Source organism: Oncorhynchus mykiss, chromosome 11, assembly GCF_013265735.2.
Source record: "Oncorhynchus mykiss isolate Arlee chromosome 11, USDA_OmykA_1.1, whole genome shotgun sequence".
In the NCBI taxonomy this organism is placed as follows: domain Eukaryota; kingdom Metazoa; phylum Chordata; class Actinopteri; order Salmoniformes; family Salmonidae; genus Oncorhynchus; species Oncorhynchus mykiss.
This window is the reverse complement of record NC_048575.1, coordinates 34,255,094-34,281,728: the sequence shown is the minus strand read 5'-3', so window position 1 is coordinate 34,281,728 and position 26,635 is coordinate 34,255,094. Positions and strand designations below refer to the sequence as shown.

The 26,635-nt window shown below is 42.9% G+C and overlaps 1 protein-coding gene across 12 annotated transcripts in view; it reads right to left on the bottom strand.

Moving 5' to 3' along the window:
- Positions 1 to 26,635, bottom strand: part of LOC110535604 (sickle tail protein homolog) — a 243,719-nt gene that overhangs the window by 145,829 nt on the left and 71,255 nt on the right. For 4 of the 12 annotated variants that reach the window (XM_021620705.2, XM_021620700.2, XM_021620702.2 and 1 more), the window contains exon 1: positions 21,427 to 22,619. The exons of 1 other annotated variant lie outside the window; for it this stretch is intronic. In XM_021620705.2, the coding sequence (XP_021476380.2) occupies positions 21,427 to 21,766 (340 nt within the window). In that variant the 5' untranslated portion in view covers positions 21,767 to 22,619. Of the gene's footprint in view, positions 1 to 21,426; positions 22,620 to 26,635 lie in introns of those variants that run through there. 7 more of the 12 variants (XM_021620697.2, XM_021620695.2, XM_021620696.2 and 4 more) reach the window with 3 other exon arrangements.

Genomic DNA, 26,635 nt, shown 5'->3' with positions numbered 1-26,635 from the left:
CAGGATATGGTGCATGAGGCAGAAATAATGCTGTGTGACTTGAGTTTTGCTACCAGCTGGAAGACTTTCCCCTTTTCTCTGCGGAGGGAGAGCGGAGGGACGGTGAGTCGGGTGAGAGGCAGCCTCACCACTGCTCCCTCCCTCCCCTCAGACTGACCATCAAATGCAGGCGATCAGTTCAGAAAAGAAAAACACAAATGATGCTCACTCAGCGGGGCCCACAAGTAGTATGATAAATTATATACTACCAGTGTGGTCATATACCTACATTTTTTTTAAAGATATAATTTCAGAATGGTTTGAGAAGAGCAACATTGGTAGGGCAAGCATAGCCAGTATGCAGGGATAATGTATACGGCCTATAGCCTACTGCACCAACCTCATTGCTACAGTAATGTTTTTAATTGCTAAATATTGCGTCGTCTTCTGTTTTTTTAAGTCATGTAGATCTCGGCTTGCATTTTGACTCAGAAAGTGATCTTGACTCAGAAAAGGTTGGTGACCACTGCATGACACTTATATGCAATCGTTTCTGCTGCTTAACAATGTGCTCACTCAAAGGGATGCTAGCATACCAGTATTCTTAGGCCCAAAATATAACTTTCCTGTTAATGAACCATTTTCAGGATGATATTGTTGTAAATGTATGTTTCTTTTATATACATTTTTGGAAGCTTTATGCAATCGTTTCTGCTGCTTAACAATGTGCTCACTCAAAGGGATGCTAGCATACCAGTATTCTTAGGCCCAAAATATAACTTTCCTGTTAATGAACCATTTTCAGGATGATATTGTTGTAAATGTATGTTTCTTTTATATACATTTTTGGAAGCTTTGTTAATATAATATAATAATGTATGCCATTTAACACTTTTAAACTTTGCCATCGGCGTGGAGGCAATGTGACGTTCTACCTGCTACAGAGAGCACGTTGTTTTGAGAGCGGAAAGGAGCAGAGGGGAAGAGTGTCTTTAGTCCTATTTAAACCTACCGTACTGTACCACATTCATTGACGATGCGTAAGTACAATAGCTTTGTTCCACTTCTTTTTCCCCCCGCAAGTTCTCATTAGTTGCTTTTTGTTTAGATTGTGAACATAAATGTAGCTACGGTAGCTAGTAGCTTCCTGACCGCATACGTCTTAGTACAACCAGTGGTGTGAAGTTGAGGCCATACGCAACCAAAATCAACCTGTATTTCTCATCATTTAGATGCACTTGATAGAATGAGCAGGCACGTCAGCCACTAAGAATTGAACCTCAGCGATCCTTGAGTTTGGACGCTGCCAACAGTATAACAGCTTTCATAGGAGGAAGGTCCTCATTGGAAATGCAGGACGCCAGACTGCTACAGTGTAGCAGGGCTGTTGCTTTTTTCAGTTTATTTTTTCATTGAACCTTCATTTATCTGGGCAAGTCAGTTAAGAACAAATTCTTATTTACAATGACGGCCAACCGCAAAAGGCCTCCCGCGGGGACGGGGGGCTGGGATTCAAAATATAGGATAAAACACACAACAAGAGAGACAACACAACACTACATAAAGAGAGACCTAAGACGACAACATAGTATGGCAGCAACACATGAAAACACAGCATGGTAGCTACACAACATGACAACAACATGGTAGCGACAGAACACGGCAGCAGCACAACAGGGTAGCGGCACAAAACATGGTACAAACATTATTGGGCACAGACAACAGCACAGAGGGCAAGAAGGTAGAGGCAACAATGCATCACGCGAAGCAGCCACAACTGTCAGTGAGAGTGTTCATGATTGAGATGGAGATAAAACGGTCCAGTTTGAGTGGTTTTTCCAGCTCCTTCCAGTCGCTAGCTGCAGTGAACTGAAAAGAGGAGCGACCCAGGAATGTGTGCGCTTCGGGGACCTTTACCAGAATGTGATTGGCAGAACGGCTGTTGTATGTGGAGGATGAAGGCTCCAGTAGGTATCTCAGATAGGGCGGAGTGAGGCCCAAGAGGGTACCAACCCCTACAAAGATGTCAATTCATTATAATCCACATAATAATTCACATTTCCTGTTGCTGCAGGATTATTTTCCTGCTGTAGCAAACTGGCTCAAATGTAAAGTATTTCGGGTTTTTATGGTCTTCACTCACTCACTGAGTCATGCATGCATACATTTTCTTACACACGGTTGGTTCCAGGAATTTTGACCCACTATCCTGCTGTTGCAAGCGTCATGCTCTACCAACTGAGCTTCATTAACTTTGATGGGTTAATGAGATACTTCTCAAAAAGTACATGCAGGGACAGACCAGGACCATAAATCGGCCCAGGCATCCATGTTCAAGTGATGTGAGAGCATCACAACATCAAAAAGCTCTGTACTAGAAGAGCTAACGCTGATGTTGGGACCTTGAGAAACTTACAGTGAGTGAGTGAAGACCATGAAAACACAAACTACTTTATATTTGAGCCAGTCTGCTACAGCGGGAAAATAATCCTGCAGCAATAAGAAATGTGAATTAGTATGTGGTTGATTCATCTTTCATAAGGGAAATTCAAGCCTGACATTTCAAAATGGAAATGACAAACTTCAGAAGCCTTTTAAAACCTCAAATACACTACAAGTTTAAAATGTCCTGAATTGCAGGAAAGTTCTCCTGCAACAGGTTGATCAAATTAAGATCTTACATTTGTAGCTATGTAAAACCAGTATATTATTCTTCTGGCTGTCATGAAGGCAAAGGTTTGCTACTTTGAAGAATCTCAAATATATAAAATATTTGGATTGTTTAACACTTTTTTGGTTACTACATGATTCCATATGTGTTATTACATAATTTTGATGTCTTCACTATTATTCTACAATGTAGATGTAGGTGTGTTTTTAACGGGTACTGACTGTATATACAAAAAAAGTACCCTAAAATGTATCAAACAGTACCATATGAGATCACAATGTGTACCTCTGAAGGTACATTATGTGTGTTTTGAACTTTTTGTACCCCAGGGAACAATACTGCACCCTTATGTCTAAGAGTGTGCAGAGAGTCTGTCTGAGTCGATTCTCTGATTCTCTCTCTGTATTCTCAATATTTCATGGTGTCACAATGCACTTTGCCATGTCATTTGATCAGTGCGTCGGTCAACATGATGCATTCGTAAATTCAATTTGGAAGGAATAGGCGTAACTCTCACTCACAAATCAAAACTTGATGTGGGCCATTAATATTCTCTAAATAAGTCTAGGCCTACTGTAATAGTACACAAATCAATACTGTTTTAAGAGCAACCAAATAAATATACAGGCAACAGTATTGCCAACCGCAGCCAGGTCTGGGGCCGTATACCAAGCATCTCAGAGTATGACTGCTGATCTAGGATCAGGTCTTCCCTGTCAATGTAATATTATGAAAAATGATCTAAAAGGCACAACTGATCCTAAACCATCACTCCTACTTTGAGATGCACACATCCTCTGTATTTTAATTGGATTATACGACAGTGAAACGTTCCTATGAGAACCTTTCCTCCTGAAACGTAGGATATGGGAAAGTATTCAGACCCCTTCCCTTTTTCCACGTATTGTCATATTACAGCCTTGTTCTAAAATGGATTAAATACAAAATGGTCCTCATCAACCTACACACAATAACCAATAATGGCAAAGTGAAAACAGGTTTTTAGACATTTTTGCAAATTTCTAAAAACAAACAACAGAAATACCTTATTTACATAAGTATTCAGACCCTTTGCTATGAGACTCGAAATTGAGGTCAGGTGCATCCTGTTTCCGTTGATCATCATTGAGATGTTTCTACAACTTGATTGGAGTCCACCTGTGGTAAATTCAATTGATTGGACATGATTTGGAAAGGCACACACCTGACTATATAAGGTCCCACAGTTGACAATGTATGTCAGAGCAAAAACCAAGCCGTGAGGTCGAAGGAATTGTCCTTAGAGCTCCGAGACAGGATTGTGTCGAGGCACAGATCTAGGGAAAGGTACCAAAAATGGCTGCAGCATTGAAGGTCCTTCATCATTCTTAAATGTAAGATGTTTGGAACCAGCAAGACTCTTTCTAGAGCTGGCCGTCCAGCCAAACTGAGAAATCGGAGGAGAAGGGCCTTGTTCAGGGAGGTGACCAAGAACCCAATGGTCACTTTGACAAAGCTCAGGAGTTCCCCTGTGGAAATGGAAGAACCTTCCAGAAGGACAACCATCTCTGCAGCACTCCACCAATCAGGCATTTATGGTAGAGTGGCCAGACGGAAGCCACTCCTCAGTAAAAGGCACTTGACAGCCTGCTTGGAGTTTGCCAAAAGGTACCTCTCCTCTCAGATCATGAGAAAAAAGATACTATTGTCTGATGAAACCAAGATTGAACTCTTTGGCCAAGGGTCACTTCTGAAGGAAACCTGGCACCATCCCTACGATGACCACATGGTGGTGACAGCATCATGCTGTGGGGATGTTTTTCAGCAGCAGGGACTGGGAGACTAGTCAGGATTGAGGGAAAGATGAACTGAGCAAAGTACAGAGAGAACCTTGACGAAAACCTGCTCCAGAGCACTCAGGACCTCAAACTGGGGCAAAGGTTCACCTTCCAACAGGACAACAACCCTAAGCACAAAGCCAAGACAATGCAGAAGTGGCTTCGGGACAAGTCTCTGAATGTCCTTGAGTGGCCCAGCCAGAGCCCGGACATGAACCCGATCGAACATCTCTGGAGAGACCTGTAAATAGCTGTGCAGAGGCGCTCCCCATCAAACCTGACAGCTTGAGAGGATCTGCAGAGAATAATGGGAGAAACTTCGCAAATACAGGTGTGCCAAGCTTGTAGCGTCATACCCAAGAAGACTCGAGGCTGTATTTGCTGTCAAAGGCGCTTCAACAAAGTACTGAGTAAAGGGTCTGAATACTTATGTAAATGTGATATTTCAGTAAAAAAATATATACATTTGCAACAATTTCTAAAAACCTGTTTTTGCTTTGTCATTATGGGCTATTGTGTGTAGATTGTTCAGAATAATTTTTTTTAAATACATTTTAGAATAAGACTGTAACGTAACACAATGTTTAAAAAGTCAAGGGGTCTGAATACTTTCTGAATGCACTGCAGGATAAAGCTTAGATGAAAGTTTCTCTCAGCTTGAGCTGAATGACTGTCACACCATCAGAATCAGAGGAAAAACATTATTCGGAGGCAGACTGCTGGAAACTGGGACAGAATAGGGGAGTCTCACCCATCAGAGTGGCATGCCTGTTATAATAGTTGGGCAGTTAGACTCCAGAGATAGATGTAATACTGTTACAATACATTGTAAGATTTACACTTATGGAAGGCAATTCATTTGGGGAGGCAGGTAGCCTAGTGGTTAGAGCTTGGAACCGGTAACCGAAAGGTTGCCGGATTGAATCCCCAAGCTGATAAGGTACAAATCTGTTGTTCTGCCCCTGAACAAGGCAGTTAACCCACTGTTCCCTGGTAGGCAGTCATTGTAAATAATTGTTCTTAACTGACTTGCCTAGTTAAATAAAAAAAATCACCACTCCCAGTGTGGGTTGTTGCTGTCATTTTCTTACAATATCCTTGCACAAACCAAATCTAATCTAACAGCACCTTGCATTGCTGTTGCTGTTAACTCAACTTTCTGAATTCAAGAATAGTGTTATTAATATATCCTCACGGTAAGATGAGATCGCCAGTTCATATTATTCAGGGAATGGGAATTCAAGCCTGATGACCACTGTTATTTGGGTAACATTAACAGTCTCTTCAGGTCAGATGATGACCTGTCAATAAGCTTGCAGAGTGCCCCAAGTTAACGTTTCTCTGGACAAAAAAAAGGAATGCTCTGTTTTGTGGACGAGTGAAGAGCTAGCGCTGCGTTCTTAGAGTGCGCGTGTGCACGCAGTCTGATTTTATCAAGCATGACTAGTGTCTCTAATCATTCGAATTGCACCATTACCACCCAGCGAGGGCAGCGCACGGTGGGTTAGCGCTTTACGCGTTAAAGGTGTTCAAGCCATTATCTATCTGAATCAAAAGGCTATCCAATCAAATATGGCCCTGGAACAACAGCACCACTCCTCCTCTTACTCCTCAAAATAAATCTGGAGTTGAGTGGTTTGGGATTTTGATTTATTTTACTTTTGGATCCTGGATTTTGATTTATCGACGGATATTTATTTACAGCAGCAAACATGGACCAGTAAGAGGCCAAGAGGATGTGCTCTCTCTCTCTCTCTGCCAAACAGGGCTTTAGAGATTTACAGATATCGTCTAGCTGTAATAACCACGACGTAGTGTACGGGCAGAACTGATTCAAGTCATACTGTACACGCACAGTAGGATATGTGTCCCAAATGGCACCGTATTGCCCATAAGGTTTATTAATGCAGTCATCGAGTCAGGGGCTACCTCTGTGGGCCCTGGTTAAAAGTGTTGCCCTACTGTATATAGGGAATAGGGTGCCATTTGGGACCTGTAATACAAAGAGCAGGCATGCCTCTTCATGGTGATAAACAAGGCAGCTAAATATGTTGGAAAACAACGTGTGGTCTAGCGTCCAGGAAACGTTACAATAATAGGAAGGAAATTCTATTCATTTCTGGATTGGTGGCTCACATATCTAGTTTAGTCCTAAGAATAGATTCAATGGAACTAGTTTTCAAAGAATCCATTTTACCCCTTTTGAGTTTAGGGCCTACACATCCTGATTATGCAGGTCTGGAATTTCCTGGTCTTTGCTAATAAACAATATAATAATAGATGCCATTTAGCTGATGCTTTTATCCAAAGCAACTTACAATCATGCATGCATCCATTTTTGTATGGGCGGCACAGCGGCCAAACACACAGCCCAATGTACTGTATATAGTACAACTGCAGTTTGTCTACAGTCAATCTTTTGTTTTACTGTATCAGTTTTACCCTCAGTGGTATTGCAGCTAATCCGTCTCACAAGACAGGGTCACCTGTCAGAGTGTGGACCAGCCTTTCCATCACTGAACATGATGCAGCTAAATCCAAAGGAATCAAGAGAGGGGGGATAGTTGCCCGAGCTGGAGTCCCTCTTTAGATGACCATTACCCCATAGGCTCTGGTCAAAGGTACTGCTCTATAGGGCGCCAATTGGGACACATTGCTGACATACAAACATCCCTGTCATAACCTTACACAAGTACTTTTCCCACACAATAATGACAGATGTTGAAATACGACTGAAAAGCAACATCAAAATGAATGAATGAAAAGACTGATTCAAAACGTATCAACAAACTCAAACTTTGTGAATTTACTCCACAGGAGTGCAGCCTGAATACCACACTGTAATAGCAACTTGAACATGATCACATAATTAAAATATTCATGAAAATCAACATCAGAAGGGTAGTTATTTTTCAGGAATGAAGTTTAAATATCACAGTGTCATGTAGACTGAACATTCAGTGCTAAGTGATGGAATATAGAGATCCACAACAACACGGAGAGAGAGAGCACTAGGTTACACACAAGTATTTACGTAGCCCCGTGTTTTAATGAATCAGCGTGGTTTGAACGGAGGCAGAGGCGTATTGATTTCTCTGTCTGCTCTATCAGAGAAAATGCCTGGGGGAGAGCTAGCATCCACTGGTATCTGCTCATCAGCGCCAGTCAAGTGAATTAGCCATGATCGCTAAAAGCTAACAACATAGTCCATACATAAGATTGTGGAAAAACTAAAGTCTGCATAGGTCTCTGGTCAAAAGTAGGGCACTATGTAGGGAAAAGAGTACCATTTGGGATGCAGGCACAGTATGTGCTCAGTGCAGGATCTACAGGTTTCGGTTGGCGAGATTACAAGTTGCGGTAATTAGTTTTGGAGAAGGGCATAGATGGGGTAGAAAGACGAGGGCTTAATAGCAACATCAATTAGTGTACACACTGTAATGGAAACATTTGAATTACATAGCAATTTGGGGTATTATCAACATTAAAATGTATTGTGGGAAAATGTTGTGGGCGGAGCAAAGAATTGCTGTATTTTTCGAACGGTACGGTAATTCCACCCCACAGAATACAGGCTCGCCAAAAAAACTTTTGACCACTAGTGGGTGTATGGTATTGCTCATTAACATATTTTGAGACATGCCTTGTCAGAGTCTATATTTGTTGAACCCATGAGAATGCTGTACCAATTTAACTCCTATGTGGTTAGAGTGCCCCATGAATTTGTTTAGGAAACAGATTGGAGTGGCAGCAAGTCTTGATTCTGAAATGGTTGTGCATTTTGCCATGTCCTTTGGGCTGTTTGCCCTGTAGTCACTGCCCATTTGGAAGCCTTTGTAAAGCAAAGCTCAAAGTTCCATCACATGATGATTGACAGATGTTGAGTTCAGCTACTCTCTGGTAGCACTGTGAAATCTTCATGTTCAATTCCTGACATTTAATCCTAGTAAAAATGCCCTGTCTTAGGTCAGTTAGGATCACCATTTTATTTTAAGAATGTGACATGTCAGAATAATAGTAGAGAGAATTATGTATTTCAGCTTTTATTTCTTTCATCACATTCCCTGTGGGTCAGAACTTGACATGCACTCAATTAGTATTTGGTAGCATTGCCTTTACATTGTTTAACTTGGGTCAAATGTTTTGGGGAGCCATCCACAAGCTTCCCACAATAAGTTGGGTGAATTTTGGCCCATTCCTCCTGACAGAGCTGGTGTAACTGAGTCAGGTTTGTAGGCCTCCTTGCTCGAACACGCTTTTTCAGTTCTGCCCACAAATATTCCATGGGATTGAGGTGAGGGCTTTGTGATGGCCACTCCAATACCTTGACTTTGTTGTCCTTAAGCCATTTTGCCACAACTTTGGAAGTATGCTTGGGGTCATTGTCCATTTGGAAAACCCATTTGCGAACAAGCTTTATCTTCCTGACTGATGTCTTGAGATGTTGCTTCAATATATCCATGTAATTTTCCTCCCTCGTGATGCCATCTATTTTGTGAAGTACACCAGTCCCTCCTGCAGCAAAGCACCTCCACAACAAGATGCTGCCACCAGATTGTGCTTCACGGTTGGGATGGTGTTCTTCGGCTTGCAAGCCTCCCCTTTTTCCTCCAAACATAACGATGGTCATTACGTCCAAACAGTTCTATTTTTGTTTTGTCAGACCAGAGGACATTTCTCCAAAAAGTACCATCTTTGTCCCCATGTGCAGTTGCAAACCATAGTCTGGCTTTTTTATTGCGGTTTTGGAGCAGTGGCTTAATCCTTGCTGAGCGACCTTTCAGGTTATGTCGATATAGGACTTGTTTTACTGTGGATGTAGATACTTTTGTACCTGTTTCCTCCAGCATCTTCACAAAGTTATTTGCTGTTGTTCTGGGATTGATTTGCACTTTTCTCACCAAAGTACATTAATCTCTAGGAGACAGAACGAGTCTCCTTCCTGAGCGGTATGATGGCTGCGTGGTCCCATGGTGTTACTTGCGTACTATTGTTTGTACAGATGAACGTGGTACCTTCAGGCATTTGGAAATTGCTCCCAAGGATTAACCAGACTTTTTTCTGAGGTCTTGGCTGATTTTTAAAAATTTTCTTATGATGTCAAGCAAAGACGCACTGAGTTTGAAGGTACACCTTGAAATACATCCACAGGTACACCTCCAACTGACTCAAATGATGTCAATTAGCCAATCAGAAGCTACAAAAGCCATGACGTCATTTTCTGGAATTTTCCAAGCTGTTTAAAAGCACAGTCAACTCAGTGTATGTAAACTTCTGACCCACTAGAATTGTGATACAGTGAATTATAAGTGAAATAATCTGTCTGTAAACAATTGTTGGAAAAACCACTTGTGTCATGCACAAAGTAGATGTCCTAACCGACTTGCCAAAACTATAGTTTGTTAACAAGACATTTGTGGAGTGGTTGAAAAATGAGTTTTAATGACTCCAACCTAAGTGTATATAAACTTCTGATTTCAACTGTAAATTCTGTATTTCATATTACAGTAAGTACTGTTTAATGACGTGTGTGACATCATTGTCCCCAGCACAAGGTGCATCTGTGTAATGATGATGCTATTTAATCAGCTTCTTGATATGCCACACCTGTTAGGTGGATGAATTATCTTGGCAAAGGAGAAATGCTCACTAACAGGGATCTAAACAAATGTGTGCACCAAATTTGAGCGAAATAAAGCGTTTTGTGCGTATTTCAGCTCATGAACCATGGGACCAACACTTTACATGCGTTTCTAGTTTTGTTCAGTATAATACACTGCCTCAAGCTAGAGCTTGAATGAATAAGTCCCACTAGACCAAACAAAGTATCCCACCCAGTCTCTCTGAAACACTCACACACTTCTTGCTCAGTGACCTGATTCTAGTCTGTTTGGATTGAAGGATGACACATAGGCGTCCAGTCATTAGCGAACAACAGTGGAGCACGTCTCCTAGAGTTAAGAAGCAGGGCATGATGATGATCTCACACCATCCTACATTCTGAGACCATTGGGCCAGCCAGGTACAGTTCTTCAGTCCACATGACTAAGGTAGTCTGTGTTTTTTAATTTTTTTTAACTCAGTTAAGTGTAATGACGGCCTACCAAGAGGCCAAAAGCCTACTGCGGGGACGGGGGCTGGGGTTAAAATAAAAATGTCGGACAAAACACACATCACGACAATAGAGACATCACAACACTACATAGAGAGAGACCTAAGACAACAACACAGTATGGTAGCAACTCGTGACAACATAGCATGGCAGCAACACATGACAACACAGCATGGTAGCAACACAACATGACAACAACACAGTAGCGACACAACATTGCACAACAGGTGACTGCCAACTGATGGATCTACAAATCACCTACAAATCCTCTTGCATCAAAACTAACTACACATTCTTATTTGTAGATCCGTTAGTCACAACTTACCGACAATGCATCACATATTTGATTCTCTCAAACATTGCTTGTCTTTCCAGGTTGTCAATCTGGAAGCCATTTTCCCTGCTGCCATGGCGACCATGCAACCTCTTCTTCCCATAATCCACCATAAATGGAGGTCTTTGACTTCTAAATTGGCTGAGTTTGTCTGACTCAGACGATTCATGTCTGGTGTCTATCTATATCTCCTCCTGTGCCAAAGTCTGACAATTATCTCAATCCTTTAGCACAGGCTTTTTTCATAACCTTCTTCGCATCCCAAATAGTACCCTATTCCCTATGTAATTGCACTACTTTTGACCAGGGTCAATAGGGCTCTGGTCAAAAAAAGTGCACTATATAGGGAATAGGGTGCCATGTGGAACACACAGTAATATATAATAGTTTTTCTCTCTGCATTATTGGGAAGGGCCGTAAGCATTTCACAGCTAGTCTACAGCTGTTGTTTATAATGCATGTGACAAATACAATGTGATATGATATTGTCTGTGAATCCCCTCCCCATGAAATTCTCCTTTGGCAGACCGTTGTGTAAATATGTCCAAGCTCAGTCAATGGAGCTAAGAAATTCTATATTTATACAAAGTCTGAGGCAAATTAAATTTCCAAACCCAGTGTAGTGAGAAATGCGTAATGAATGATGTGGACCACAAATGAAGAATCTTTGAGGGCTGTTTGATCTGGGCCAGTGTGTTACGATGGTCTGTAATAACACTTACAGTCTTGCCAAAGTTTGTCAAGGTCACCAATAGATAAACCAGAGGGCTTTATGGGTAATGTTAGGCATTAATTAATCTAATCCTTTCTCGATTTTGAGGAAAGCGATCTTATCTCACGCTTAAAGAAAGTAATCCCAATTAGATTGAGTTTGTTTTAGCTCATTTAACCAAAGTGCGTTTTCAACCCAAATCAGAAAGCGTCAGTCGAGAACAAATTAACAAGGAACATGTGTGGAATGGCTCAGCTTGTAAGGTTCAAGCCTGGAATAACCTGGTGCCAACTGTCATGGCACCATATTCTGTCACGCACGCTCCTGTGCCATCTGCCAGAAGTAATGTAACAAAATCTCGAACAGGAAAGTCTTTCCACAGACCACTGAGAAAGTAGACACACACACACACACACACACACACACAGTCTCAAAGTGCATCCTTATTGGGATCTCGGATGATTCACAGGAAACTGAAGTGAGCTCCCTCACATTCATGTCCAGACAAATCCCCTTACTAAACTCTGCTGTCCGTCTGCATGCCATACTGACACCACACAAGAACAACACAAGATGACTCCTTATACTGTGCAATGGCCCGGATGACTAAGGATAACTGGGGACAGTTGGGCTTTAGCTTTTCCCCCCGTGCTGCTCTTGTCTCACCCGCCTTTACAAAATGACTGACAATGTTTACATGACCTATACACTAGTACGAGAGAGAGAGAGAGAGAGAGAGAGAGAGAGAGAGAGAGAGAGAGAGAGAGAGAGAGAGAGAAAGAGTCTGTCTGTCTGTCTGTTTTGGCAATGTTAACATATGTTTCCAATGACAATAAAGTCCTTCAATTGAATTGGTGAGATAAGAGTGCGTGGGTGCTCGGAGATAGACTAGCTGATGGTTGATTATGCAGCCTAGCAGTCTCTCTCTTCACGCTCCCTCCCTCTCTTTTTATCAATGCGTGTCTCAGACGTACAGAGCCTTAAACCTGCCAGATGTGTCATTAAAGAGGCCAGCTTAGACCACTGGCCTCCGGCACACTCCATGGTCTCCTCTGATGAAAAACTGATTTCCACAGCAGCCAAGGCCAGAGGGGTGACAGGCAAGTGGGACCACAGTAGAAAGTGGACGCTGGGATTGAAACCCAGTCTCCAGTGTGGGGCAGTAAAAACATGATTGGTCGGGTGTGTTACCACTAGACCGGGTCACAGCAGCCACTACAGCAGCTGACATCTTTAAGGGAAAGTCAGAGATTTTATTTCAGCTTCAGTCAAAGACCTGGCCCTGTGGCTTACGTCAACACTGAAGACTTAACAGATGCTGGAAATGTCACCTGTCACACACGCTTACCATCCAGACCCAGTCACGCAACATCATCGCTAGAACGACCTCCGTGCCTCGGCTGCAGCCATGGGCTGTGTCCCAAATGGCACCCGATTCCCTATATAATGCACTGCTTTTGACCAGGGCACTATTTAGGCGACAGGGTGCCATTGGGGACGCACATTGGTCCATGGCCCAAGCCTGGCCTTAGATGCCATAGCTTGACCTATTAAACCAGCACAAAATGGGACCTGAGCTTGATCTATGAACCTGTCTCGGTAATCTCTGTTCATAAAGTTGAGGTGAAACACATAAGGTTATGATGATAAATTAGAATGGCCCATAGGGCAGAAGCCTATTTCCTATTTTCCTATAAAGATTTAAATGAAGTGAAAAATATGAGGTTGCGGTGATGCCAGTGTGACTAGTTATGCCAGTGCGACTAGAAAATTGCGGAATCATTGAAGTAACTTCCAAATAAAGACAGACAGAGAGTGAATGGGGGCTCTCGACAAACAACAAAATCACCCAAAATAGCTCTACAAATTGAATATCTACAGCGTTTGTATGTGGAGCTGCTTCTAAGATTCAGGCTTTAGCAGGAAATGTGGAGAAAGTTGTGTTTTTGTCATCATCACTCCGACTCACATAGAGAAACATTGAGCTGAGTCCTCCAAGCCTCCATCTGCCACAATACACAGATCATGTATTCTGTTTGAAAGTCTTTTGAGAGGGTATGTATGTGTGTGGGGCGGTGGCATGGCGCAAAGTAATTCTTCAGTTAAGAATAGCAGTGGGTAGAACCTCTGTACATACTGCGGTAGAAATGTGAAAGTAAGGTATAGAAAGAAAGAGGGGGAAGCAAGAGAGAAAGATAGAGACAGAGAGAGAGACTTAAAGAGAGAGATACAGAGAAATATATAAGTAAAGAGAGAGAAAAAGACACAGAGAAGACATGTGTGTGTGTGCGTGCATAGGAGGGGCAGGAGTCCTCCTGGTCAGTGGTCTGTTTGTGTGAAGAGGTTGGAGGGAGCACACAGAGCCACAGACTGGGAGACATCTGGTTTCCAGTACAGACCTGCCCCTCATAACCCACAACCTGACTTTTTACTGCAGGTAAGAACAACTGACACACACACACACAAACTGACACACACTCACTGACACACACACACGTACACACACACAGCTCCAGACCTGCAGACTTCCCAGCATACCCTGCTCACATTCCCGACCTCCTTCTGTCACCCGAAAGTTTGACTCACGCCCACAGCTCACCTCTCTCCTCCCACCGCCCTCCCCCCTGCCAAAACGCGTCTCCCCTGTCTCTTCCCCTGTCTCCCCTCCCCCAACTGACTGTCTCTGAGTTAGACAAGAAACACATAAGTCAGACCAGACACTAGGATGAATGGTATCCACATCGACGGGGCTGTAGTGGGGCGGGTTGAAAGCTTCAAGTTCCTCTGTGTCCACATCACTAAGGAATTAACATGGTCCACACACACCAACACAGTAATGAAGAGGGCACGACAACGCCTCTTTCGCTTCAGGAGGCTGAAAAGATTTGGCATGGGCCTGCAGATCCACAAAAAGTTCAACAGCTGTACCATTGAAAGCATCTTGACTGTCTGCATCACTGCTTGGTATGGCAACTGCTTGGCATCCGACTGGAAGGCGCTACAGAGGGTAGTGCGTACGGCCCAGTACATCACTGGGGCCGAGCTTCCTGGCATCCAGGACTTCTATACCAGGCGGTGTCAGAAGAAGGTCCTAATAACTGTCAGACTCCAGCCACCCCAGTCACAGACGTGCATGGCAAACGGTACCGATGAACCAAGCCTGGAACCCTGTGTATATAGCCAAGTGATTGTTTCTCATTGTGTATTTATTCCTTTCTATAATTGTTTTTCTGTCTGCATTATTGGAAAGGACCAGTAAGTAAGCATTTCACTGTTAGTGTACACCTGTTGTTTACAAAGCATGTGACCCCCCCAAAAAATGTGATACCCCCCCGAACGTGTGTGTGTGTGTGTCTGTGTGTGTGCGTGCGCATGTGTGTGCGTGCGTGTAGGTGTGTGTGTGTGTAATTGGCAGGGAACATCTTGATTGACAGAGGGGGATAGATAGTTTAAAGGGATAGTTCAGGATTGTGGCAATGAAGCTCTTTATCTACTTCCCCAGAGTTATTATTAACTCCCGGATACCAATTTTTTAGAGGTAGTTTCACGAGCCGCTGCTAACAGTTACCATAGACTTCCAGTCTTTGTGCTAATGCTAGTTCGCAATTGCACAAACACCAGTTAGCAACTTCCTTCAAGCTGCACACAGAGACGTAAAAATGGTTATCCATGAGTTCATCTGACTCTGAGGAAGTAGATAAACAGCTTCATTGCCAAAATCCTGAATTATCCCTATAATGAAAACACGTGTTTACTTGATACAAGACGATACAAGAAGTACTCACCAAATACTTCAAGACAATGACACTACAAAACCAAGGGTAGGTTTAGGGTGCATTCCATATGACCCCTATTCCCCATGTAGTGCACTACTTTCGACCAGGGCCAGGAAAGAGTCATGGATTAGAAAGGGAATAGGCTGCCTTTTGGGACGCGGCCAACTCTCCTACTGTGTTTAATCCTGTGATGATGGGGCCAAAAGTGAGTGATCAGACCCTCTGCTCCCTTCCATAATCCGCACCCCACGGAGATGGGATTGGAAAAACAACAACGTGACGTGGGATCCAGTCACGTGATCAGGTGAGGAATGCCTTCGACTCCGAGGCACGGAAGCAGAGTGCTGATAGGACGATCTAATGCTGGACTAGGGTTGTCAATCACAATATCAGTACCACAATCCTACTATACTCAATTTTCCAAGGGCAACAAGGGAAAAACAAAGCAGTTTAAATTCTTTAAAAACGTGCTAAAATTGTGCATGCTAAAGTTAGAAAAATAAACAAACGTGACAAAATGTGTTTCTATGTTTCCAACATTAGGACTGTTTCCTCAAGAAACAAGAAATTATGTCTGCTTCATGTTTTGTTTGCTTATCATGATACTTATGAGTATCAGACTACTGATATCATGAATGATACACAACACAACACAAAAGTCTGACTGATGAACAGGACAGGAAGCGGAGCCCTGACAGGTAGATCTAATCCCACAACAACCCGGTCTGACCGATACACACAAAACAAAACAGATAACACACTGATCTCCTGTAGCCGACCACACACATGGCAAAACAAACCTGTAAACTGAGTAGCATGGGAGTAAGGAAAATGGCTTGGTGGCTAACATGGGGCTAGTGAAACTAGTGAAACCCATACACTGTAACTACTACAATTACTACAGTGCCTTGCGAAAGTATTCGGCCCCCTTGAACTTTGCGACCTTTTGCCACATTTCAGGCTTCAAACATAAAGATATAAAACTGTATTTTTTTGTGAAGAATCAACAACAAGTGGGACACAATCATGAAGTGGAACGACATTTATTGGATATTTCAAACTTTTTTAACAAATCAAAAACTGAAAAATTGGGCGTGCAAAATTATTCAGCCCCCTTAAGTTAATACTTTGTAGCGCCACCTTTTGCTGCGATTACAGCTGTAAGTCTCTTGGGGTATGTCTCTATCAGTTTTGCACATCGAGAGACTGAATTTTTTTCCCATTCCTCCTTGCAAAACAGCTCGAGCTCAGTGAGGTTGGATGGAGAGCATTTGTGAACAGCAGTTTTCAGTTCTTTCCACAGATTCTCGATTGGATTCAGGTCTGGACTTTGACTTGGCCATTCTAACACCTGGATATGTTGATTTTTGAACCATTCCATTGTAGATTTTGCTTTATGGTTTGGATCATTGTCTTGTTGGAAGACAAATCTCCGTCCCAGTCTCAGGTCTTTTGCAGACTCCATCAGGTTTTCTTCCAGAATGGTCCTGTATTTGGCTCCATCCATCTTCCCATCAATTTTAACCATCTTCCCTGTCCCTGCTGAAGAAAAGCAGGCCCAAACCATGATGCTGCCACCACCATGTTTGACAGTGGGGATGGTGTGTTCAGGGTGTTGCTTTTACGCCAAACATAACGTTTTGCATTGTTGCCAAAAATTTCAATTTTTGTTTCATCTGACCAGAGCACCTTCTTCCACATGTTTGGTGTGTCTCCCAGGTGGCTTGTGGCAAACTTTAAACGACACTTTTTATGGATATCTTTAAGAAATGGCTTTCTTCTTGCCACTCTTCCATAAAGGCCAGATTTGTGCAATATACGACTGATTGTTGTCCTATGGACAGAGTCTCCCACCTCAGCTGTAGATCTCTGCAGTTCATCCAGAGTGATCATGGGCCTCTTGGCTGCATCTCTGATCAGTCTTCTCCTTGTATGAGCTGAAAGTTTAGAGGAACGGCCAGGTCTTGGTAGATTTGCAGTGGTCTGATACTCCTTCCATTTCAATATTATCGCTTGCACAGTGCTCCTTGGGATGTTTAAAGCTTGGGAAATCTTTTTGTATCCAAATCCGGCTTTAAACTTCTTCACAACAGTATCTCAGACCTGCCTGGTGTGTTCCTTGTTCTTCATGATGCTCTCTGCGCTTTTAACGGACCTCTGAGACTATCACAGTGCAGGTGCATTTATACGGAGACTTGATTACACACAGGTGGATTGTATTTATCATCATTAGTCATTTAGGTCAACATTGGATCATTCAGAGATCCTCACTGAACTTCTGGAGAGAGTTTGCTGCACTGAAAGTAAAGGGGCTGAATAATTTTGCACGCCCAATTTTTCAGTTTTTGATTTGTTAAAAAAGTTTGAAATATCCAATAAATGTCGTTCCACTTCATGATTGTGTCCCACTTGTTGTTGATTCTTCACAAAAAAATACAGTTTTATATCTTTATGTTTGACGCCTGAAATGTGGCAAAAGGTTGCAAAGTTCAAGGGGGCCGAATACTTTCGCAAGGCACTGTATACTACTATTACACAGTTGTGTAAAGTACTTAAGTAAAAATAATTTAAAGTACTACTTAAGTAGTTTTTTGGGGGTATCTGTACTTTACTTTAACATTTATATTTTTGCCAACTTTTACTTTTACGATACTACATTCCTAAAGATAATATTATACTTTTTACTCCATACATTTCCCTGACACCCAAAAGTGCTCATTACATTTTGACAGGTAAAATGTCCCAATTCACACACTTATCAAGAGAACATCCCTGGTCATCCCTACTGCCTCTGATGTCACGACTTCCGCCGCAGTCGGCTCCTCTCCTTGTTCGGCCGGCGTTCGGCGGTCGACGTCACCGGCTTTCTAGCCATCGCCGCTCCTATTTTCATTTATCCATTTGTTTTGTCTTGTTCCCTTCACACCTGGTTTTCATTCCCTACATACACTACATGTTTTTATTCCTCTGTTCCCCCTCATGTCTTTGTGTGAAATCGTTTGTGTGTTACGTGTTTGTACGCACTAGGCTAGCGTTCAGTATTTCCGTGTATTTTCACAAAGCTTGTTTGTATTGTTATACATTTTGTGTCTTGTGACTGTTTTGCGCGCTTCACACTTTGCCTTGTTGGATGGAGGTTTTTGAAGCAGCTGTGTTCGTCTGTATCTCTCTCCTGCCGTACTAAAGTGTGTACCTCTTCCCAATTCTCTGCTCTCTTGCACCTGACTTCACCAGAAGTACGCACACGCCAGACATCTGAAGGACTCACTAAGAACAAATACTTTGTTTGTAAATAATGTCTGAGTGTTGGAGTGTGCCCCTGGCTATCCGTCAATAGAAAAAAACTAGAACATTGTGTCATCTAGTTTGCATAATATAAGAAATTTGAAATGGTTTATATTTTTACTTTAACTTTTGAACTGTAAGTACATTTTAGCAATTCCATTTACTTTTGATACTTAAGTACATTTAAAACCAAATACTTTTAGACTTTTATGCAAGTAGTATTTTACTGGGTGACCTCTCACTAAAGGCTTCAATCATACAAAGGTTATACTCAAATCCAAACTGGTTCTCTGGCAAATTAGTAGGAATGTCTCACCCTATGTTCAAGAATGGCCTTTTTCCTTTACTCAGAACTGTCACTTTGAGTTACTGGAAAAGGAAATCATCTCCCAAATATTGCTATTTTAAAACAAGCTATAGAAAGTTGGTTGCAATTTTATCATTTTTTAAAACTAGGCAAGTCAGTTAAGAACAAATTATTATTTATAATGACGGCCTACCCCAAATGACACTGGTTCAATTGTGCACCGCCCTATGGGCTCCAAATCATGGCCGGTTGTGACACAGCCTGGAAAGGAACCAGGGTCTGTAGTGATGACTCTAGTACTGAGATGCAGTGCCTTAGACCACTGCGCCACTCGGGAGCCCCATAAAATACTGAACAAATAATATACCCAATTTTGTGATTAAATTCAAATGCTCTTTCCACAATTACAACCAACTAATTGCAGCATTACCGCAAAAATCGAAGAGGAACGCGGAAGGGGAAAAAAGTAAGGAACTTGACTGTCAGCCATTTTGAGCCTGCAATCGAACCCACAAATGCTGATGCTCCAGATACTAAGCTAGTCTTCTGTAATCAGAACAACAGTTTTCAGCTGTGCTAGCAAAAGGGTTTTTTAATGATCAATTAGCCTTTTAAAATGATAAACTTGGATTAGTTTACACAGCATGCCATTGGAACACAGGAGTGATGGTTGCTGATAATGGGCCTCTGTACGCCCATGTAGATATTAAAAAAAAACATTTAATCGTCCATTTCCACCTAAAATAGTCATTTACAACATTAACATTGTCTACTCTGTATTTCTGATCAATTTGATGTTATTTTAACATACAAAAAAATTTGCTTTTCTTTCAAAAACAAGGACATTTCTAAATGACGCCAATCTTTTGAACGGTAGTGTAAATATAACTGACACGTTTCAGGAAACTAGCCGTATGTCGGGGGTCACATGAGAGCCATTTGATCGTAATCTTTTTTTAATCAAAATGCGTTACATTTTTTGGCAGAAATGCCTTCTGGAACATGTTAACTTTCATGTGCCTTAATATCAAACTTGCATGCCATCTGTAAATATGAATACATTGTTAAATTATGATCCCTGTTGATTAATCCACAGAAAAAGTGAGCAACCTTCCCGCTAGCCGTGATTGGCTGCGATAATGCGTGGGCTGGACATGAAGAGAGTTGAATTCGGATTGGTCTGCCATATAGCACGCTTCTGTCTATTTGAGCTGGTTAGTGTGTGTAGGTAATCCTGTCTAACGCGGCTTTAAAAAAAATATATTGCTTAGTACAACACTGCATAAGTGTTGCTCTCCATTTTCTGGAGGATTGAGTTTTGAAATCAGTGGAATTAGAGTATGATAGCTAAGGAGACAGAGAAAAAACCTGTCTCCGGATTACATCTTCAAACTAAGGGCAACCATGGTATCAGTGACAGGGAGAAGTGTCCATGATGTATACGGGTAAGATAGTCTAGACGCCACTATGCAAGTAGCCATTTCAATACAATGTCACTGCAACAACTGTTGATAGACGTAGCTGGTAAATTCGCTTTGGCAATCTACTCCAATTTCCGACCACGGGTAAGATAGTATAGCTAGCTATATTTTCAGATGTTACAGTTTTCTAATTTTGACAAAATATTTTCATTTCAAGTTAAAGTGTACTGTTAGCTAGCTAGCTAACATTAGCTGGCTGGCTCGCTAGCTAACATTACGTATATTATTCGTATCTCGGAGCCATTTGCGTTGCTTGTTATAGCCTAATGTTAGCTAGCTAACATTGAACCTGGTTGGTTAGCTACCTGCATATTCATGCAGGGTAGTAACGTCATGAGTTGTGATTATGGAAAAAATGTAGCACGCTAGCTACATGTCTCAACAAAAGACTCCACTATGCAAGTGCCCATTTTAATAGAATGTCACTGCGGCGACAACTGTTAGCCAGGTAGCTTCGATGCTTGACTGCTGTTGTCAGGACAGAACCCTCGGATCAACCCTTAAAGAGATTGGTGGAGCTAAAGTTTAAGAAGATGTGAACAATGCTGAATGGGTGTAGACAAAGAAGAGCTCTCCAGTAGATACCATAACATTTAAAGGCCAATTTCTCAAAAGTGAGGTTACAAGTTTATCAACTTGTAAAAGCAGAATTACTTTCCCATTGTTCCTCAAATGCAGTGTATGATATACCATTATGTAGCTCGGCTTTATCCAATGTAAAAAACACAATTTCAAATGTTGCTACATAAGACCGGATCAAGGTGGTCGGTGACATATTTGCAAAAAACATATATGGGTGATTGGATGTGATGCAGACATTTGCATTGATGGAAGCTACAATCTATCTGCAATATTAAAGCTAATCTACCCCCTAAAAAAGAAGAGATGCTCATAAACACATGGCCACTGGTGTCACAGTGGAAAAGCAACATGACTGTAGTCCAGTACTTACTGTGCATAGAGCCCTGTGGAAGAGCTGAGGCTTTAGGTGGGCTGATTCTGCTCTTGGGTTGGGCCACCATGTCCATAGTCTGTGCCTGGCTTTGGGAATGGCTCTGAGTCTGAGACTGCATCTGGGACTGCTGTTTGTCCGCCTGTTGCAGTGCAGGTGGGGCGGCTGCAGCCAGGCCCCTCTGCTTGGTCAGGGTCCCGTCGCTGCCGGCCCTCATCAGCTTCTCCCCTACACTCACCACCCGGGCTCGAGCCCCACCAGGAGCCTCCTTACGGGACGACGACACCTTGGAGCCCGCCCCGGCGGAGGATGGTCGAGCCAGCCGTGAAGCTTTAGACATCCTGCTGGAAGTCAGTGGAAGGCTGGGTGTCTGGGACTCTCAGTCTATCTGTCTCTCTTAGATTCTGTTCGTGCCAGGTCCGTGGTAAACAGTAGAGTATTCCAGCTTCTCGGTGTGTGTGTGTGTGTCTCCCACTGGGCTCTGCGAGTCCTGACTGGAGCAGGTAGGCTGGGTTGGGCAGCCAGAGGGAGGAGGGTACATTTGGGAAGGCAGAAGGAGAGAAGGAGGAGAGAGAGAGAGGGGGGCGGGAAAAGTTCCCTGGAAGGTGTACTCTTCTGCGGACAGGGCCTCCTGGGCTTATCCTCCAAAGCAAACAGAGCTGTGTGTGTGTGTGTGTGTGTGTGTGCGTGCGTGTCTGTTTGTGTGTGTGTGCTCAAACCTGTTGCTCGGCAGAATGTGCTGGGCCAAATGCATATACAAACAGCCAGGTCCTTAATGTCAGCGCATTCCAGCTCTATAACCCACTGTTTCCCTCTCTATCCCCCGCTCTCACACTCTTCTCATCCCCTCCTCCTTTTCTTTAATCTGCTGTAGTCCCTCTCTCATTGACTCTGTCATATACAGACAGTCCCGTACTCCCTCTCTCATTGACTCTGTCATATACAGACAGTCCCGTACTCCCTCTCTCATTGACTCTGTCATATACAGACAGTCCCGTACTCCCTCTCTGTCATATACAGACAGTCCTGTGCTCCCTCTCTCATATGTAAACAATTCCGTACTCCCGTTTTCTCTGCTCTTCTCTTGCTTTTCGGTTTCCTCTTCTTTGCTCTTCCACTGCTTTGCTGATGCTCAGTGTGAAACTGTTGCAGTGCTCTGGCGAGCACAGACAAAACACGAGAGAGAGGTAGAGAGAGAGAGCGCGAGTGAGTGAGTGAGTGAGTGAGTGAGTGAGTGAGTTAGAGAGAAAAAAAGAGCATGAGAGAGAGAGCGGGAGAGAGAGAGAGAGAGAGCGGATGATTTGTGATCCCTCCTCCTCAGGTGCAGCTGCTGAAGCCGTTCCAGATGTGTCATTTGCTTCATGTCACCGCTCAGCTGCCCAACACACACACAGCCACTCGCATTCCTGCTCACCTCTCCATCGACGGATTCACCTCAAACTCCAAATCCTCTCTCTCCCTCTATCATTCTTCCTCTCTCTCTCCTTCCCTCATTCACACTGTCTCCTCATGCGTGTGAAAAGATGTTGTCCTGATACTGGAAGCAGCCGGAAGTAACAAACACACACATTCACACACACACACACACACACACACACACACACACACACACACACACACACACACACACACACACACACACACACACACACACACACACACACCCCTTCACCGGAAGAATTTACAGAGAATTAAAGAGCACAGAGGAAAGAAGGATTACTGTAGAACGCAGCATGCTTCTCTGCACAGTGAGTGTGTGTTTGTATGTGGCCCTGATTGGCTGCCACACTGAGCTTTAGATGAAAGAAAGAGAAAGAGAGAGAGAGATAAAGAGAGAGAGCGATAAAGAGAGAGAGCAAAAGAGTGAAAACAGTGCAGCTTGAAGGTGAGAGAAAAATGGAAAAAGACAAAAGTTCATTTGAGGATCAGAGAGCTAAAGAGGGGCATTCTCCTCCCTCTTTCCTCTCCTCCCTCTCTTCTCTGAGCCTAAACAGAATGTTCTGTACATTGGTACACACAGCTCATCCTCACACTCAGCACATCCTCCTCTCCTGAGGTAAGATAGGCTGCGTCCGAAATGACACCCTATTCCCTATATAGTGTATTTCTTTTGAGCAAGGTCCATAAACCTCTGGTCAAAATTAGTGCACTATATACACTCCTAGAAAAAAAGAGTTACAACACGGTTATTTGGCTGTCCTCATGGAGAACCCTTTTTGGTTCCAGGTAAAACCTGGATTCAAATGGTTCTCATATGGGAACAGCCGATGAACCCTTTAAGGTTCTAGATAGCACCTTTTTTTCTAAGAATGCAGGGAATAGCGTGCGATTTGGGACAGAACCATAACAATAATCTCAGACTTCAATATGGGTATGAAACAAAGATGCTGACAGACCCAAGGTCAGGTTGTCCTCATTCCAAATACATTATCTCCAAAAGAAGGAACAAAATAACTGATCTGGAGTAGTGAAACAAATACTAAGTTAACTATGGACGTGGCAAATGACAGACCGCATCAGAATTCCTGAGGGAGATTTTTGTAATTTAAGGCGTTAACAGTGAGGCTGATCATTCTCAGGCAGTTTTACACACATACGGTGTGACTCACATACGACTACGAACCGAGGTCATGCCACAATACGTGTATTAGCTGGTGACATACAACACTGTTTACAGGCTACAGAGTCTACCCACCATAGAAGTATTATGGTACATGTGCTCAGTTTCATTATGTGGCGTGTTAGCTATGTAACAGTATGCACTTTGTTCAGTGTGCTGAGAGATTTAACACCACACAGAGGATTATGGTTAGCGCAGGATCAACAAACTATGAGAAAAGTAAAGAGCAGCAAACCAAGCCAATGGACAGGAGAGGGGGGGGGACCACTACACTGTTTATTTTTAATTTTTAAAACTGATCCAATTGCTTAATCTTTAACTATGCCACTTTGTTTACATACTCATCTCATATGTATATACTGTACTCAATACCATCTACTGTATCTTGCCTATGCTGCTCTGTACCATCACTCATCCATATATCTTCATGTACATATTCTTTATCCCCTTACACTGTGTATAAGACAGTAGTTTTGGAATTGTTAGTTAGATTACTTGTTGGTTATTACTGCATTGTCGGAACTAGAGGCACAAGCATTTCGCTACACTCGCATTAACATCTGCTAACCATGTGTATGTGACAAATAGAATTTGATTTGATTTGATTTGATTTACTCAGTGTTATTCTGTGAGTTGGAAGGAATTCAGAAGGACGAAAAATGCTGCTAATGTGTGAAAGTTTGTTCACTCAGACTTTGCACATAGTGAGCTGAATACATAAAAACATGGTTTTGCCTCCAGCATTTTAAGCCTATCCCAAACCTTAACCCTTTCATTAAACATTTGGAGTTAATGCCTAACCTTAAGAATTTGGAGTTAATGCCTAACCTTCACCTTTATCACTTCAAGACTTGAGTCGAATTACAAATGAATGTTTGCCTTTGGAGCTCCCGAGTGGTGCAGCGGTCTAAGGCACTGCGTCTCAGTGCAAGAGGCATCACTACAGTCCCTGGTTTGAATCCAGGCTGTATCACATCCGGCTGTGATTGGAGTCCCATAGGGCAGCGCGCAATTGGCCCAGCGTTGTCCGGGCTTGGCCGGGGTAGGCTGCGATTGTAAATAAGAATTTGTTCTTAACTGACTTGCCTAGTTAAATAAAGGTTAAACAAATGAAAAAGCCAACACTGTACAGTATGTTGGTTCAGCTATCTACAAGCTCTCACAGTCTGACGTCAGAATTAGTTCATCCATGTTTCTCAAACATCAAATTTCTAAGTTGTTCCAAACGTCAAGTGTGTGGTAAAATGGTGGGTGTTGGTTTGTAGGGCACACAGAGACAGGGAGGTTCTAGTCAGAAAACACAACTTTAGTAGGCAACAAAAAAGAAACGTAACAACAAATGATCTTGGTGTTGGCTCGGTCCTTCTTCTCATATTCGGCTCCATGCCGCCGTGCGCTTCGTTCCCCTCTCTCAGCTCACTCCTTGCCTCGCCGTGTGCCACGGTGCTCCATTTATGTGGCCTGCAAGGCTGCTTGGCACTCTCCCCTAACTACCCCTAATTGATGCCATCAACAGCCTGGTGCCCAGCAGAGGGAGCCAACTTCGCGGCATGTACCTCCCCTCTATCGCCAACCCCCGGGGTAGACCTCCCGGGATACCACAAGTGTTTCAGGTTTAAGTTTAACTCCAAAATCTTAAGGTTAGGTATTAACTCCGAATGGATAAGGTAAGGATAGGCTTAAAATGCTGTATTCGAACATGCAACCTTTGGGATCAGATGCCTACACCCATCTGCCATCCCCATCCACTATGCCCTAGCAAAACCAAAACCTACAGTACTTGAAGGTAACAGTGCTCACTTTTGCCCCCTAGTGGCAGTTTTCCACGTCATCTCCCGACGTCCTCAGACATGGATGGACGTCGAATACTGACTTGTATCGCAGGTGACCTGGTTGCAGCTATATGTTGAGCAAACTCACAATCCTATTGCAGCTGATTTCCATCGGGTGGGAAAACCTGATGGTTGGTTTACTGGTAAAAACGAAGACTGTGTGGAACATAATGGAAATCAATCAATAATATGCTAGTATAATGCAATACTGTTACAGACATTTGTATAAAAAATATTGGAGGAGATGCGCACACACACACACACGCACACACTCACACATTCACACGCACGCATACACACACGCACACACACATACACACACGCACAGACGCGGCATAGTATACGGTCGCCATGCGCCCATCCCAACCGCCACCCCAGCCCTCCATTACAGGACTTCTAGGCCATCTGGACCTGACAGACCAATCAACTTAGAGATATGAAATAATCATACCAACACATATGAGTGGAATGGGTTTATAATGGAAGGAAAGCAGATTGACCTATATAATGTTCAGGTCCCTAAAGCTCATGGCTAAGAACCTCTAGGATTCCCTTTGTGTGCCTTGGTGAGTGTTTCCCAAATAGCACACTATTCCCTAATGAGTGTACTACTTTTGACCAGGGGCCATAGGGAAACCTATAGGGCTCTTGTTGAAAAGCAATGCACTACATAGGGAATAGGGTGCTGTTTGGGATAGAAACCCTGTTCCAAAGCAGTTCACTACATAGGGAATAGGGTGCTGTTTGGGATGGAAAC